The sequence below is a fragment of the Lepisosteus platostomus genome, chromosome 11 (assembly GCF_059453375.1).
Source record: "Lepisosteus platostomus isolate fLepPlt1 chromosome 11, fLepPlt1.hap1, whole genome shotgun sequence".
Lineage (NCBI taxonomy): Eukaryota > Metazoa > Chordata > Actinopteri > Semionotiformes > Lepisosteidae > Lepisosteus > Lepisosteus platostomus.
Genome location: NC_142621.1, coordinates 1,834,645 through 1,852,282, shown reverse-complemented (window position 1 = coordinate 1,852,282; position 17,638 = coordinate 1,834,645). Strand labels below are relative to the sequence as shown.

The window sequence follows — 17,638 nt, the reverse complement described above, 5'->3', positions numbered from 1 at the left end:
TACGAGCGCTGGCTCGTGCAGCGAGAAGAGAAGAGAAGAGCTTTTTTAAGATGCATTCCACCACGTCTTCGCCCACCCCCGTCTGATTCAGAGCAAGAGGAAGTCCCAGGAAAGAGCCGCCTTGGCGCGAGTGGGCGAAGTGGCACAGGTGCTGTGGGCATGAGCCCCCGCTGTGCTGTGGGCAAGTCTGGGCAGCCCGCGTCGCCCTACGCCTCTCGTTCCCGCGGGTGGGCTGGGTTGTGTTTCCCCCTGCGGGGCGGCGCGCGGTGCGAGGCGTGCCGTCCCCGACCCCCAGCGGGGGGCCTGCTCGGACGCGTCTCGAAAACAGACTGGCGGAGCTGGGGGCCGCCGGGGGGCTGGTCTGGAGCTGCGGGTGATGACGGGTTGTCTGCCGGAGGAGCCTGACTGATGGTTGCGAGCCCGTTCCGACGATAAACGCGGAAACGTTGCGCTCGCATCAGCGTGAGGAGGAGAAAGTTGCAGGGGCAGAGGTGGTGTTTTAAAACGTTCAACACTGCGTGCATTCAAATGTTCTTGCTGAGGGCCTTAATGTGAATGTTTTATTGCTTAGTGCTGGTGTTTATGTGTAATTTACTGTGTCGTGGTCACGTCGACTCGGGTATCAGGCTGTGGTCTTTTGATTTCTGGAGGTTAGGCCTCCAGCCCTCTCCAGGTTTAACGGCTGTGAGGCTTCCTGACTGAGTTGACGTTAAGACTGTGCACTCCTGTTAGGTCAAATTGTAGGGCTAGTAGTGTGAGGTGGTAGTTGTGTGTCTGGTTACAGATGAGTCCACACTGGTCACATCCTGCACGAGGAAGAGCCCTGTTAGAGCGATTCGAGTCTGAAAAAGCAAGTTTATTTTTTAGTCATCAGTGATTTGCATTTCAAATCTCCTGAGCTCGAGTGTCGGGATGGTTCTGGCTGAAGCTGAAATGTTTTTCTAGCCTGTCAAAATTGGAGTTTTGAAGGCACTTGCAGCGGCTCACGAGAACTATAATTTGCAAAATCGCTTTTTTTTTCTCATTGTGTTTTTAACAGCCATGGCATCGTGTTGAGGTGGGTTTTGTGTTCTTAACGCATCTTTCTTGAAAAATAAAATGCAGGAGCCTCAGTAAAAGCCGTGCTGTAAGCTGTGTTGTGATTTAATTTAATGCGTTTGGCAGGTGAGGTTTGCTTGTTCACTCTGCTGAAAAGAATGACCCCTTCCCCAGGGTTGACTGACAGACAGACAGAGAGCATGCTCAGCTCTATTGAAGGGAGCGTCTCGCAAACGGCAGGGAATTAATGGGGTGTTCCTGCTCCCCTCTTGGGAGTGAGGGCTGCAGTGGCTGAGGGGTGTCTGTGAAAAGCGCAGCAGTGAGCCCCACTTTCTCTCTGGATAGGCTGGAGCGATAGTGCCTTCCTGTCTGCAGCTCTGGGGGTGTGGGGGGGCAGGAGGACATGTACCCCTCTTCACTCACGTCCTGGCCGGGCGTTGACGTTCCAGACCTGCTGCTGGAGCGGCCTGTTTGGGGGTGAACTGCGCGTCTCTGCAGCGGCTCTGCCTGTGGAGCTCTGTGGTGGAGGCTGCTGTTTGCTCCCCAGGTACGAAATGAGAGGATGGCAGCAATCGCTCAAGAGTATCGGTTTTCAGCCTTTTGGCACCACGGAGGAGCAGGGGTGCGGAGTTAACTTCCTTGGAAATGCGCTCAGGAACTCGCAAAGCGGCGGAGACGTATGAGCCTTTCTGGGAGGAACGGATCAGTTGCCTCTTGTGTTGTGGTACGCTGGGTTCAGGCAGGCTTATTTCAAAAGTGAATTCAAGTTTGGGGAGACAGTTTGAGATCGAGTCCTTTTAGATGTACCTTAAACTCTCCTCAGCAACCCATCAGAAGTCCTGATATCCTGTGCTTGTAGGAGGAAACCCTTTTCCCTACAACATGGAAGTGTTTGCACAGCTGTCAGGTCTCCGAGTTCTCACACTGCAGACAGATGACATTTAGGGACAGAAGAAACTTTTTTTTAGATCCTGTTATGTGGTATTCCAGTGACGATCTGAATAGCTGTACCTTAGGGAACATTCAGGACTCGTTCATCCGAGTATTTCAGATGCAGTGTCTTTGCAAGACTGCTGTATGCGGCTGATCTCTGGTGGCGTGCTCTTGGTTATGAGGGGCTTTGTGGCTGCTTCGCTGTGCTGAGAAGACGTCGCTGTCAGGCTGCTTCAGGGGGTGGAGAACTGTGCTAATGCCAGCCTGAAAATCCCGGTTCTCCTCGCGGATCTTAATCCAGAGAATCCAGACCAAGACAGAGTTTCAGCTGCTCCTGCCTGGGGCGTCTTGGGAGTTCAACTGTCCTTCCACCTCGTCTTGTTCTGTGTGAGGCTTCTTCCCAGCGCTTCACACATTTCTTTCCTTTAATCTGAACTGAATTGCCCTTCGGTCCCGTTCGTGGTGGTTGTAGATGAGTTATTTTGCCTACTTGCCAGTGCTTTTTGTGGTCTTGAGTATGCAGGAATTTCACTTGCATTTTAAAAGGGTGCTTTATTTCTTTTAAGTAGTTATTTCGAAATCTATCTTTAAGAAGTGTTTCATGACGCAGTCAGGTCCAGTGCTGTGTGGTTTTCTCCTCTTACTGACTCCACGCGTCGGGAGGCAGCAGCTGAAGGTTGAAGAGTGTCTGTAATGTGTTGAGATACGTGCTCCCACACCAGGAGGGTTTTCAGTAGAGCGGGTTGTGGTGGAGCAGCTGGAAAGGGACGTTTCCGGAGCTTCCTGCTGCACAGTGAAGTTTTGCAAAAGCCAGAACTTTTGGGGAAACGGCTGAACCGATCGCCGGTAACGTGCTTTAACAAACAGTGTAGCTCAGGTAGTCAAGGTAAGATTTCTGAGATTTCATGGGTAATGGATGGTACTGAGTGATTGTTGAGATTATGCCCCATAGCCAGACAGATTCATATTTTTGCCTTCAATGTGTTAGTCGGTACAGGGTCTCCCATGCCCCCAGTGTGAAGCAGTGAGCAGGCAAATGCACATGATGTGGCTGAATGGATGGACCTGCTGGAGAGTTTGAACTCATAGCTGCTTGCGGAGAAAAAGAGCAGCTAGTAATTTGTCCCCCCTGAGGATGTTCTATCCATCCAAGATGGATTCATTGGCTCGCATAGCAAGCGTGAGGTCGCTGTCTACAGAACAATGAAATGCATTGTTCTGAATGGCGCAGAAACAAAGGACATTCTTCATGCATCTCCCACCCGGTGTACAAAGAGAAGAAATGAGTTACAGTGGCCTGTTTGCAGTAGAGATGAAGCTGGTCCGTCGTTATCCCTTGTTTGCTCACTGTTCGAAAGACTGAAATGTCACCTTAATGAAGAATGATGTATTTCCTCATCTTTTTAATCAGTGTTTTAGGTTTAGGGTTTTACTACTTTGGGAGAGGCCTGAATCCTTACAGAAAAGCAATTTCCAGTGTGCGTTATTCAGACGGAAACAAAAACTGCACGGCCGTGTTACTAGATATTTCTCAAAACCAAGGCTGAAAGCAACTCGGGGAGTAGTTTTCTGTTGGATGTGTCAATTTAATTGTCAGCTCAGATGGTGTGGAGCTTTTCCGGGGTGATTGAAACGCTCCACACTGGCCCCTTGTCAAGGCCCGTCTGGAAACAAAGCCCCCTATTGATTCAGTGTGGTAAGGAAGCAGCTCTGTGTTTCTGTGTGCCGGACCTCCTGTGTCCTGTCTGGGCTGTCAGGGCTGGTCTGGACAGGACAGGAGGAAGGCTGCACATCTGTGTCGAACATCTGGACGGCCTGCACTTCCTCCTCCTCCAGCCCACAGACTGAAACACTGCGAAACTGTCCCTTGTGCAGTCTGACCCGGGAACCAGTACTCTCCTCCTCGTCCTGCTCCTCCTTATTCGTCTACGTACTGCTGCTTGTTAGCTTCTGGTGACTTCATGACAAAGTGGCGAGGCAGATGTTAGGCTGAGGGAGAGACTTTTTGACCCTGTGCTCTCTGAATGGGGGACGCTGTGCTTGAATAACGCTGCTGGTCACTGGCCTCCGTTTCCTGCTATTGATGTGAAGGAGGATAATAGCTGCAGTCTCCTCTGATGTGGAGTAGCAGGGATGCAAAGAAAAAAGAGGGGGTCTGACCTACTTACTGCATGTGCTCAGCGCATGGGCCTCAAAGATCTAGTTAAGCGTTAACCCTGACCAAGCAGGCCTTCAGCCTGTTGAACTCAGAGCCTCATCTTACCAAGCAGTACTTCTTAAAAAAAAAAAAAAAAAATGGTTCGTTTTACTTTTTTCAGTTCCATTGAATCTGTCCTGCTTTTTAAAGGCATCTTTGACTTGGAAGGTCTTTACGAAAAGCACAGGGGATGCAAACCTTCAATGTGCTGTATTGAAGCTAGCAGTGCTGTGTTCCCAGCTCCTTACTGTCTGTGGGTGAGCTCATATCATAAAAGAGCGATCCTTTGGTTTTCAGTTTTGTCCTCGCTGGTCCCCTTGTCCTAGTATTCAAGTGAACTGTGCTGTAACGAAATAAAGATGCTGTGTAGGTTGTACCTTATGGACGGAGAGACCATAGGAAATGGTCACTCTCTGTAGTTGAAGGTGATACCCTGGTTTCTTTCAAGAAACAGCTGGATGAGAACTGCCAATAAACAGTCGAGGTGGATGGGCTGAACATCTCTCTCTCTTTGTAAACATTATTTTGTTCTGCAATACTAAATATGGAAATTTGATTGTTTGCTTTCTTGCTGTTCTGAAATCCATGCAGTGCCCTTATCGGTTTCTTTAGAACTCCAGTTTGGAATGATAAGCCTAAATGTTGCATCACATTGATGGTCCTGGGATCCATTGCTGTATTTAAACAAGATTTAACCGAGCCTTATCTATCACCTCAAGCACTGAGCTGCTGCAGTCAGTTGAAAGTTTTTATCGGTAAGTAATAGGACTGCAGTTGTGGCATCGCAGTGCTTGTTCATGTGTTTTCTTGAAGCTGGGTTTTACAGCGGTATGAGGCAGGTTCCTGGTAACTGTTTCTCCAGGAAAGGAGTGCAAGCTGTCGGCACACCTCTGTTCCACGGGGGATACGTTTAATAGAAGTGTTTCAGCTGTTGTGTGTGGGATCCTCTCCAGCTGCTTGCAAGCGTCAGGCCCCAGTGAGACCGTTTCCATGAATAATTGAACAGAGCAGACCACAGCACACGATGGCATTACATCTCTGTACAGACTGCCAATTTGTACTTCATTTTAGAAATGTGTACCCCCTTGGGGACTGTGGTGTATGACTTTAAAATTCAAATGATACAGCCGCCAGTACTTCACAACTCTCAGAGTGACAGAGTGAGAGATGTTGGCACGAATCTGCTCTTCAGTCACAGTGGCTTGAAAACTTCAGTTTATAGTTCAGGTATTTAGGAGAAACATGTACAGGCACTGAGTTAATCTATGAAAAGAATGTCTGTTCTAAGCAAGATTTGCAACTGTGTATGTTTCTGTGAATCTGAATGTATTTTGGAAAGTTTACGTGTGCAGTTCATTGACTATGTGGTTTATGTGTAACTGTGTGGGGAAACCTTACCTGAACTTTGACCTGTAAGCCTTTTCGACGTTCTGTTTTAGGGTTCAGATGTGATAGTTGTTTTCTTGTTAAATGTTTAAAATGGGAATAAACCGGTTTGTGATGAAAGAGAACCTGATGTGATTCTGATCATAGCTGATTTGAATGCTTTTCGTATGCGCTTGTGTCACCCCTCCTATATCTGTGAGGTCAGGGGACCCCCTGTGTCTCCGCTCCCGGTTGCAGACCCCCGGTCCGCAGGCTGGGGAGAGCGAGGACTTGCAGGCAGACTCCTCCAGCCTGACCCGCCCCTCCAAGCCAGCCGCCTGTTTACACCTCGCAAGCAGCCCTGCCCCCGAGACGGTGTCTTCTTCTTGTAGCTTTCCAGCAAGGCTCTTCCTCCGTGTTTTCAAACCTAAACGAGCGTGCAGTACCCTGTATCGCAGTGGCACACTGTCTGGGAAGTGGCTTATCCTGCAGCCCCAGCGGAGAGTGGCCGACTGTGCGAGTGATCGTGTCCGTCGTGCCCTGAGGCAGGAGACCGTCCGCGCGTGTCGGACGTCATCGCCCTTTGTGCCGCCTTTAGGAGTGGGTGGCTTCTGTAAAACTCCGTTTGGATTTATGAGCTAGTGCAGTAGATAGGAATTCGATGATAAATGATCATTTAGGAAATGGTAATGAAAAATGCATCTGCGTTTTCCCCCTCTGATCGAACATGAGCGAATCCTTACTGCAGAACATGCCTTTTCTCTCCCCCTGTGGTGATTAAGCTAATCTTTTAATTTCACAGAAGTGAAGCCTAAAAATTGCATTTTGCCACCATAATGGATAAACATCCCTCCTATTCATTTGTTTAGTGCTTGTGAGGAGCGGTTTCTACTGATCCCTGATCCAGTTGGATGGGAGGTTATTTAGAGACTGCAGCTGCTGATTAGAATGTGAAGGATATTATTAAGACAAATCAACACAGAACGACAAAGGCCTGTTTTACTGTGTGTTGCTATGTCTCTCTCTTCATCTCCTCCACACACCCCTCCTCTCTCTCTGTCTCTCTCTCTCACACACACAGCAGGCGATGCAGTAACTCGCAGCAGAAATTCTGCTCTGTAATGCAGCGAAGTCATGGCTGGGAGTGTTATTTTTAGAGAATTCTCGCCTAATTTGATCAGAGTGATTTTGTCATGCTGTGTTAGTGGTTCAGTTGATAGGACAAAAGTGGAGTGGCTTATTGATTGCTGATTTGCTCGAGCGGGAAGTATTAAACTGTAGCTGCTCCTAGCCTACTTATTTTTAGTTTCGTCTCCGAAATCAAAGTTCCCTCACGCGTCACGTGCTACCTGAGAGATTTGCGTGACGAGGTCTGGGTTTGAGACCGTTTTTGCTGTGCAGAAGATTTTAAATAACCTGCTCTTGACTCTGCGGTTCGAGTGTTATTTCCTGTCCCTTTCTTTTAGGCCAGTTCTGTAAACGCAGATGGCTGGTGCTGTGGAGGGCTGGCCGCTGTTGTGTGACTAACGCAGGCAGGTCTGTTCTCTCTGTGTTGCAGGAGTGCCGTTATTTAGGAGCTCTGGGTTGTTTTGCAATAAAAATAACTCACTGCCTTGTTGTTTCGCCCCCTCCCTTTTAAAAGGAAAAACGTGTTCCGTCCCTAGAGAAAGAGAAAGAGGCAGCCGGGCCCTCCCTTTAGAAGGGACAGCTGCTGGTATTGGCGTTTCAGCACAGAGCCATGTGCAGCTGCTGGGGGACAGGCCAGCCCCACTGGGACTGCACACAGCTGGCCTGCTGCTCGGGGCGGGGTTCCACACAGGCTGTGTAAAGGCTTTCATTCCCAGGACTTGCTCTGTAAAGTTTATTAGACTTCAGATTTGTTTTTAATATAATAATAATAGCTATATTTAAAGCTTTGAACATATTTTCCCTCTATTAATTCTGTTTTTCCAGACTTTAAAAGGAGTCTGTCGGAAAGATTTTTGTATAAAGACAGAAAGGCAGTTAAACAGCAGGCTTGGCTGCTTTTAATTTTCTTCTTGGCTTGAACGTGGTCCTTGCCTACCCTCCTGCTCTGCAGGCTGCAGCGCGCTGCCCTGTGGCGGACCCTGGGCTGGCTCTGTGGCTGCAGCTGCTCTTCCGCGCGCGGCCCCCTCCTCTCTGGTGCAGGGAGGCCTGCCTGTGCCCAGGGAGACGGGCGGGCGGGCACTGTGGGCACGTGCCAGGAGAGAGAGAGAGTTAGGATGAATGATTCCTCTGTTTGCTCTGTAATTCTCCTGGCTTTTAAAGTATTCCCAGTTTAGCCCTACGCGTACGTAGACCTGCGCCAGTATTTTGTTTCTGCTGTGTGGGCACACCGAGGCCCCGAGCTCGTGCCGCGCGGCCACATCGCCGCTGGCCTCAGGGCGCACAGCCGCCCAGGAAGAAGTAGCCTTCCCATCTTCCCTCTGTTGCTTTGAATTCGCTGCCTGCCGAGCTAGCGAAGGCTTCCTGGTCAGGCCGGAGGAGCGGGGCAGCTCGGAGGGGCTCAACGCAGAGCCAGACCAGCCGCCTCTGTCCGCCCGCGGCTGCGGCTGTGGAGGAGGAGGAGGAGGAGGAGAAGGAGGAGCCGGGGAGCACCGCCGGTCAGCTGTGTTTCCCAGGCATCCGGAAACCAAAAAGCCGTTTCTGCTGCAGACTGAGCAGCGCAGCGCAGGGCTCGTGTTGAGTGGCTGGGACACGCTGAAGATTCGTCTGGGGGGTTGGGCTGGCCAGGCAGAAAGAAAGAGAGGTTTCGCAGGAACAGAGACTTGAAGCTTTTCCGTAGTCAGCACTATCCGAGACTCTGCGCTTGGACTGCGATCCGTGTGGTTTTGACTTCCTAAAAATAGCGCCGTACTGGGTGAATCTATTTGTACTGCAGCTGCTTTTCTGACAATAAAATCGCAAAACCAAAGGCTGTGAAACGCAATCTTGGATTTCTTTATTCAACGCACACAGAAAGTTAAGCTGAAGGCCTGCTGGTGCTCCCCTCTGATGACAAATATTGTGATTCCTGTGGTTATGTAGTAGTCATACTGATTTCAGTTTTGAAGTGTTAGGTGTTTTTTTTTGTGCCGTCAGAGACCAGATGGAGTTTCTTGCAGTCGACTTATCTGAAGGTAAATTCCACTTGAAGGCCAGGGGAGAGCAGAGAGATGTCTAAGATTGTTGCTGAGGGGGAGGTGTTTTTTTGGGAGTGAACACACAGCACACGTGCCAGAATTGCAGACTTTGTCATCGGCCTTTAAGATAGCTATTGTTAGCCGGGCACTTTGACCCTAAATGACGCCCGGAATGGCATATGACTAACGGGAGTGTTCTTCTGTGGTTTGAGAACGGAGGGGCTTTGCAAAGGCTTTCTGGCAACAGTGAGGAGCTGCAGTCGGGGGTCTGAACTCGTCACTGGGAGGTTGTGGGTTCAAATCCTGGGTCAGATCCGGCTGTTTGTTCCCTTGAGGAAGATCCTTCGCCAGGACTGCTAGTTCACGATGGGCAAGCTTTCAACACGTTTTTAAAAAGAGGCTCTTGTTTTCAGCTCGTCTTGGATATTTATTGAGCAAGGTTGTCTGTGACATGCGTCTGGCTTACTGGTAAGTAATGATTTTAGCACATTTTTTGGACTCTTGAGAGGCATCGGTATTTTGTACGTATTAACAATTGTAACTATTGTGAGCTTGTGTTCTGTGAAGACTTGTCACATTAAGAAGCTCCAATTTGTTTTTGATCTCATGCAACTCGCCATACAACTCTCCATCCATCCATTGTCGGTATTCCTTGTGGGGATTCCTGGTAATTCCTTGGTATTCCTGGTGAGGGCTGCAGCAATCCGAATTCTATCCCATAATCCCTGAGAGCGATGTGGGACCACCCCCGTCACAGGGCACTCGCCTAAGGACAATTTAGAGACCCCAGTTAATGTGGACAGCAGAATCATGTCCAAGTGGGAGGACATGCAGACACAATCTCCACTCAGATGCAGGGAGAAGATGCCAACTCCACACAGAAAGCACTCAAGTCTTGAATCGAACCAAGGGCTGAATACCTTTTAGCTAGCAGTGCTAGCTGCCTAACCACTGTAGATAATAACTGATAGCATGCCTGCATCCTGAGAGCTGCCTTCTATAACTTGAAATCCAAAATTAGATCACCTGAAACGTGCGTTGTTTGTAGTGATACATGATAAATTACTGATGGCCACGGTAGAGATGCTAATAAATTATCTGCAGGTCTTGTAGAACGTAATCTAGTTTGAAGGTTCTTACAGTGGGTCTGGACTGTTGTGTAAGCTTCAGGAGTCAAACTAAAGGAGCCTAAGGGTTATCCGACAAACCTAACGAGAAGCATCTTAATCTTGTTAGAATTCTACCGTATTACTGTTTGTAAACTAAGACCTTGATCTTCCCTGCATTATGGGACTTCTCCTTTTAAAGAAGAATTTTGTTAAACGGCTTATTTCCAACTGATCCATAAGGTCGTGCCATTCCTTGCTAAAACTGTCACACTTCAGTCTCGTCGTTGGACTGGCAGCACTGCTAGGCTGGCCTACCCTGCTGTCCTGTGCTGTACTAGCTCGCAGCCACCTGGAGCACATCTTGACAGAGAGCTGAGCCGGCTTGTTCCGATGATGGCCAGGCCCACAGAGGCTGTGACCTCTCTTTGCCACCATTTCTGCGGCATTTCACAATCAGGAGGGCATGACAGCAAGGCATCAGACCCCAGCACAGGCGACGGGCTTGGTTTTAGTGTGGGAAAGTGTGGAACAGGCGAAGATTGAGTGCCACTTTTACTTCTGCTGACGGCCAACATCTGTTCCCAACACTGTAACCAACCCTGATTGTTTTGGAAAACATGAATGTTTTAGGTGTCTTGGCAACAGTGAAAATGACCACATTTAAAATAAAAGCAAAATATCTCAGATTTTCTTTTCCACTGTGGAACTAAACAGCTGAGATCTTTCGCCTGCCTTTAAGAATTCACAGCGTCTTGATTGAAAATGTACCTTCCCAGGGCCTCTGCCAGCTCTGCTGAAGCTGTTGAAGCAGAGCCGTAGTGCAACAGTGATTAAGCTTTAACAGGTTTGTGAGAAGGCGTGGGCGGGGGGCAGAGGGGGGCTGTGTGGAGTGTCTCTCGTGTGTTTCTTGTGTGCGGTCGGTCTGCTGTAGGTGCAGTACGTTAGAGCACCTGAGCGAGGGTTTACAGTGAGTAACCACAGTCACCACTAGGCTTGTGTTGTCTGTACAAATTGCAACAGCAGCAGATTTTTGCATACTATAGTATCAGGATGTACCCCCCCCCCACCGCCTGTAGTTTCCCCATTTTTTGCTGTGCAAATGTTTTCTACACATTACAGGAAGCGAGATCTGCCAGTTCATGCTGTGTCTTCTATACCCGCATTTAAAACATGATGGCTGAGTAGAATTTGAATTGGAAAGCGTCCTCCGCAGTCGATTGGGCAAGTTGCTGAAATGCAGCGACGGGGTCAACCACAAACCAACCTGCTGGCTGCCCTCCTGTACCTCCTGCTGCCTCCTCGGGGCTTTTATCGAACGTCGCTGCACATCTGTACGCTGTGCAAACGTTCTTTAAACGCGAGCAAGTCGCGATTTTTTTCGGGATCTGTGGGAAAAATAAAGCAGTTCTTAAGCACAGCCGGCCTGGTTTTTAACCGCCTGCGTTGAAACGCCGGGTCCGTCTGAGGGCCTTCGCGACTTCCTGCCCCCATGAGCCCCTTCTCCGTGAGCCCCGCGCGGCCCGCTGGGCGTGACCTCTCGCCTCCTGCTGGGGCAGAGCGTGTGGACCTGTGGCAGGTTTCAGCCGGGCACTCCTCCTTCCTCCTGGCGGCTGTGCCTGGCGCCCCCAGCTCCTCGGCGCAGTTTCGAGGGGGCCGGACGGAGGCTTCAGCAGCGTCTTGGACGCCAGATGAGGCGCACACTGCGAGGACAGGGCCAGGGCGGAAACCTTCCTGGGGAATAGGCAGACCCCGGGGTCTAGCTGCAGTGCTTCCCTGCGCCTGCCTGCCTTCCTCCAGCCTTTCAGCCTCATGGCTGCTGACTGTTACGGCCTGTTTGTGCGTTTGGTTCGGCGCCTTTAACAGATCTGCGCTCGGCTTATCAAAGAAAAGAAAGAAAGAAAGGGACATGCAGATAATTAGACACCAGTTAGCCTAGCCGGCATGCATTTGGAAAGTGGGAAGAAATGAGAAACAGCTTGCCAACGCCCTCCCAGAGGGGAACATGCAAACTCCACACGGACAGCAGCTCTGTCCAGAATCAAACCCAGGAGCTCGGAGATGAACTATATCCAGGATGTGTTCTGATCTTTCTTGTACTGAATTCAGATTCATTCATTGATCAGACGCCTCACTGCTATGACCACAGGCAGAATATGGGCTGGATAATAAGAAATTGTCGGCGTTGTAGTCTCATACAGATAGATCGAAGTGCGTTATCAACACCTGATGTATGCTTTAGGAAGGAAGAGGTTATCATTTTAGCAGGAGGCGACATGATAAAACTGAATGTTGTTTTAAGTGTGCTGACGCAGCCATGATGACAGGGCATGGTGCAGTACAATGCTGTTCTTCCTGGTGGTGCTCGTGCCTTTCACAGATCTGGTTTCACGTGGTGGGGCTGCTCATCGGCGCCTCGGTTTTGGCTCTGCGCTGCCAGCGAGCAGCCCCAGCCCTGCCCCTGCGCTCCTGACCTGGCTCTGCTCTGCTCTTTTCTCCCGGTAGGTGGCGACAGAAAAGGTTGCAGGAAAGCTGAGTTCTACTCTCTCATGGGTGAAGAGCGCGGTGTCCCACGGCGTCGGTCAAATGGCTAGTCAGGTGGTCAGCCCGTCGGCCTCCTCGCTGCACACCACCTCCTCCTCCACCACGCTGTCCACGCCCGCGCTGTCGCCCTCCTCGCCCGCGCAGCTGAGCCCCGACGAGCTGGAGCTGCTCGCCAAGCTCGAGGAGCAGAACAGGTAGGGGGGCGTCGCGCCAGAAACCCGCTGCAGAGCCTCGTTTCGGCTCCGGCGCCTTGTGTCTTGTTGCCTTTTTTTTATTACCGCTTCAAAGACAAATGCATTTAATTATCCCTGCTCTTACGTACAGTAGGCTTTAGCCCTGCTTGTGTAGTTTCCCTCTGGAGATCAGTGGCCCCAACTCTCTCTTTTCTGACTGTGCTAATTAGCTTCCAGTGGGATGGACAGTCCAGGAGCAGCTGTTCCCAGGCATGAGAGAGCTGTGCGGTCTGGCATGGATTTGCAGGCTGGATCGGAGCTGCAGTTGGGCAGCGTGACTGCTCTGTGACCAGGCCGGGCCTGGCGCTGCTCAGCGGGGGGGGACGGGGGGGCTAGCTGATGGACACAGAGGATGGAGGGAGAGCACTCCTGGCTGTGCTCAGTGTGGCGCTGTGGTGGAGGATGTGGGAAAGTCCAGGCTCTGGGATCTGGGGACTCGGCTTGCGTTGGGAAAGGTTTGGAAGCTCGTTGTTTTCGGAGTGCTCACTGGGGCTGCCCAGTGACGAAATCACCTGAGCAAATGGAGAAACGGAGACAAATAATGGCTTCTGAAAACTCAAGTGAAAACTGTCAAGTACAGTGATAGCAGTTTTCTTAACTGAAAAGTGTAAATAGCAGTATTTCGTGCAAGAATAAAAAATGTATAATAGTTTGTACATGTCCGCATGTACGCAGGAAACAGTGGGTCCAGCTGTTTCACCCACCTGGTCATCTGTGGCAGCTCCGGAGAGCTGGGGGGCGGTGTCCAGCCTGCTCCTGGCCTGCCCCCACTGCCCTGACCCACACGGTCACCGGGGAAGACAGATGGGGTCTCCCTCAGCAGATGTCTTGAGGTTTAGGAAAGGTCAGTCATCTGCTGGCTCCCCCCTCGTGTATCGTATTTAGATTTTTCTTATTTCACACTTCCCTGATCGTGAAGTTCTGTGCTTTGTGTAACTCCGGGTGTGAGCAGGACTTATTTTAAAGTGTACGGATGAGTAAAAGAGTGGAGAGCCCACTTCTCTGTCCTCTGCCTCGGTTTTATTCCTGTATCGTTCCGCGTCGGCCGGGTGGTACTGTGGTTTTCCGCATGTTGCCTGTCCAGATGAGTCGACTGGTTTACCAGCCTCGACTGCAAGAGGATCAGGTGCTCAGCATCAGTCGGCTACTGTACCCCATGGGAGTGATATCTTGGGGGGCTCCCAGTTCAGTTTTTCAGTCCTGCCTGGTTTAATTACTTAATTGAAGCCTTAATAAAACCATTAAGTTGCTGCATTGGAGCAACTGATTCCCCCACCACCACCACCACACACACTGAAAAAGATGGAATTTTCTGCTGCTAATGAAATGAATGGAGTCAGAGGTTGCCTTTCTGCAAGTGGAAAAGCTGAAGCAAATCAAATGGTTCAAATGACTCCTGTTATTAAGACAACAGAGGGATCAGCTGGAAGAAAGCCGGGCAGGTGTGTGTGTGTGTCTGTGTGTGTGTGGGCCTTGGGAAACCCTGCTTTAGTTGGCCTGCTGTGCTCTTAAGATCTCTGTGGGTTTAAGGAAACGCAACAGTAAGAGTCTCTGCTCCTCTGCCGTGTCTCGCACGTTCAAGGAGCTGCAGCACAGAGCATTGTTTCACAACACTGAAAGCCTCTCGGGGGACAAGTGTCCAATTATGTGATGCAAGCTCCGTTTTAGATGTATATTCTGTAATTGGGTCTGTAATTAGTCCAATTAGTCTATAATCGAGAGCTTTATTTGTTGTACCATGAAATGACCAGCAGGTGACCGACGAGTCCGTGTGACTTGGGAGCAGGAAGCCTGGTGTGAAAGAGCTTGTGTCTGAAGGTACAGGAGGAAGCGAAGCCTAGTTTAAAGTGTTATCCGGTGTCTTCAACACCGGATAACACTGGAGTCAGTTTCTTTCCCCTGACGTTTATAGAACATGATGGCTCTGCTGTAGTGCAGTCGTGGGTGGAATACTGGCCCAGAAGTTTCTGCAATTATAGAAATTTGTTCTCCATTTATATGGGGAAGCGCTTAAAAAATCTTCCTCCTCCTGGCTGTAAATCACCAGAATGCGTAGGCCGCTGGGGTTCTGTCATTCAGCGTTTTCTGCTTTAGTGTGATAACTGGCGCAGCTCTTTGTTGTACTTCAGCTGTTCACAATGTGGAAGAAGAACAGATTTTGTACAACATAGCCTTTGGGTTGTATTTTCCAAGCACTTTGGAAACATTTGCAAAAGCGGATCAGAGGTTTGGTTGTGTAAAACGAACACTTGCCTCTCGCATTTTAAAAGGTTTCAGCGCTGAAGCCTTCAGATCAGTAGACAAGTCAGTGCAGCACCTGCGTCAGACACTTTTGAAAGTGAGTGTTGCATGGTGCCTTTCTAGTTTTCCAATCATCTGTGCCTCTTCCCTTCATTGTGAGTTAGTGATGCTCTCCTGACAGTTGGATATTGCACAGGTTTATCTGGAGTGACTGGTTCTAAACTCTCAGTGCTAGCTGGACTCCCTCAGTGTCTTTATGGAAGAAACTCCAGAAGTGGAGTTTGTGCATCTTGAATCCATTCCTGCACCCACCCCCGGAAGAGCTCTCATTGCTGTTTTACTTGTTCACCCTCCTGTTCACTTTCTAAGTGTAACAGCTGTCAGTCTGAGAGTTTTAGCCTCTGCTGTTGTGCATCGGGTGTGCTCCGTGTGCAGAGTTTGCACTCTGTCCTAAAGGTTTGCCTCTAAGGATTCTTTGCTTCTGTTTAAGTATGACTCACGGTGATGCAAGTTTGTGCCTTTCCTAAGTGTGGTCTATTCAGCAAAACTATAATTACAGAATTAAAGGGACTGGCTTCGCCCTGAGAAATTGATTACTTTCAGTGTGTCTGGAGAGATAATTACCAAAAGGAGCAGCGCCTGTATGTGTTCAAGTAATCTCAAAGGAATGCATGTCTTCGTCTAAAATGAAATCCCACTCAACAATAACATCTGTAGTAGGACTGACGTTGAATTTGGAATTGGACGAGTACAGTATATTTTTTTCCTGCAGATGTCTGAAGCTGAATATTGATTTTCCCGGTTGGTGTAGATTTGCTGCGCACATTGCTTTGGAACACCTCTGTATTCCTGGAGGAGGACCTGGATTTCGGGGTGCTCCTGGATCTGCAAGGCTGTAGGATGTCGGGGTGCTTCTGGACTTGCGAGGGTGTTCCCTCCTGCCAGGGCAAGACTAAGATGGCAACGTGCCTTCAGGGGGAAACCCAGCTTTCTTTGTGCCGAAATATAGGCCGTGCTTCTCTGTGATCGCTAGAGACGGAAAACGCCACGTTTGAGCCACTCTCGCTTTCTTTTGGCACTCTAGGAACTGTGGCGCCCTTAAGGCAGCTGAAGCTCCCCTCTGCTCATTATCCTCTTGCGCAGGCCCAGTGGAGCCGTCCAAAGTCCTGTTGTGCGAGAATGCAGGGTTACACGCTGTCAAACAAATGCTGGGGTCAAAATACTTCCTGAGCCAGGCCCGTCATCTCACGGGTTGAGACATCTTAGGGGGCTGTTGAATTTTGTGTTGTAGTTCTCACATGCTAAAGACGGTGCTGCTCTAGATAAAGGTTGCTTTTATTTATTAGCGTGGGTGTTTTTGAGGCGGTGCTCTGATGATTAGGTCTGCTGAATGAGGCCGACGGCTGCCTAGATGACAATGTGGAAGTGTGCCGTGGCAGGGAAGCCCGGAGGGTCCTAGTGCGTCGGTCCGTCTCCTGCGAGGAGCTGCCGTTGTTCCAGGCCAGGGAGAGGTCATTGCGCTGTGAAGGCGCCAGGCGGGGGGCAGAGCTGGAGAAGGGCCTTGGCACTGCCCTGCCCTGGCTCCTGAGAAGAGCAGCGAGCGAGCGAGCGTGCCGCTGCTCCCTGGTCCAGGCCCGGTCCGCGAGGCGGCGAGGAGAGCTATGAGCGGCCCACGGTAAGCGCAGCTTCCGGGCCCTCCCGCGTCTCGGCCCGACTCTTCCGGCTCCGGGCGGGCTGAAGGCCCCCCCGGCCACTCTTGCGGTGCTGCTGAAAATTCCTCAGCGGTTCCTCAGGGTCCTGCTCTTTGCTGTTCGACTGCTGGTAAATAATTGCCAGAGAAGCCAGCCTGCAGCAGGAAAACAGGCCGGAGTGGAGGCCTCGTGAGTTTCACCGTTGTCTTGTTACGGAAGGTTTTTAGGATATAGGATGGGTGGTGGGAAAAAATACTTTGTTTTTCAGCTGTAATGCTTGGTGTTGAGTGAATAATTGAGACAATATTTGTTTCCAAGACAAGGACCAAGTACAGGATTAACCCTTACTTGACCTGAGTCTGCACTCTTCTGGTCTTAATTGTGACCTGCGTCGTTGCTTTGAATGAAATAGCCTGGACAAGAACATTCCAGCACAGAAAATGTCACAGCGTCTTTGGTTTTGGTTTCTAAGCTTTTTTTTTTTTAAAAAAAGAGAGAAGCCCTTCCTAACATCTTTCTGTAGAATTCTAAAAAGCTCGTTCGTGTTAATGAGTTCTGATGGATTTGTTGTACTTTTGCTAGTTTTCAAACCCCTGGATGCTGTGAGGTCTGTGCTCGTCTGTGCTGCTTGTGCGCTTGTTCCTGGGCTTCTCATGAACATGTGCAGAGCCTCTGCTGTTTTAACCCAGGTGTGGATCTTAGCTGAGCTACAGAAGCACTTTGTAGCACGTGAGGTGTTATTAAAAATTGTGCACTTGTTTTGAAGAAGAAGAAGTCTTCTTCAGTTTGCTGCCCAGATGCTGCATATGTGGTAAGAATGGATTTTGGTTGACTTCCCAAACAATTGGTGAACCCAAGGTACATCAAAAATTAATTTCAGCACATTGCAGCTCAGTGTTCTTCTATACATAGTGGTCTTCATTGCCTCTGTAGATCTTCGGCCTGTTCATTAGGCGTGGAGTTGGAAATGGAAATCCTGGCTGAATGTTGCACCCAGAAAGTGCAGAATAGCATCTTCACAGCAAAAATGACACTGAAGACTTCATTTCCAGGAATCTTATCTGGTTAAGCAGTGTAAGAAGATGGTGTGTTTGTAACCGTATTCCAAAATGCTGTTTCTTGCGGGACTCTGTGCTGAAGCTGAAAG

The 17,638-nt window shown here is 49.7% G+C and overlaps 1 protein-coding gene across 6 annotated transcripts in view; it reads left to right on the top strand.

The window, feature by feature from the left end:
• Nucleotides 1-17,638, top strand: part of LOC148651733 (ecotropic viral integration site 5 protein homolog) — a 67,773-nt gene that overhangs the window by 6,197 nt on the left and 43,938 nt on the right. For 4 of the 6 annotated variants that reach the window (XM_088597742.1, XM_088597741.1, XM_088597739.1 and 1 more), the window contains one exon: nucleotides 12,288-12,520. In XM_088597742.1, coding sequence (XP_088453868.1) covers nucleotides 12,369-12,520 — 152 coding nt within the window. In that variant the 5' untranslated portion in view covers nucleotides 12,288-12,368. Of the gene's footprint in view, nucleotides 1-8,145; nucleotides 8,674-9,089; nucleotides 9,145-12,287; nucleotides 12,521-16,001; nucleotides 16,476-17,638 lie in introns of those variants that run through there. The other 2 variants (XM_088597744.1, XM_088597746.1) reach the window with 2 other exon arrangements.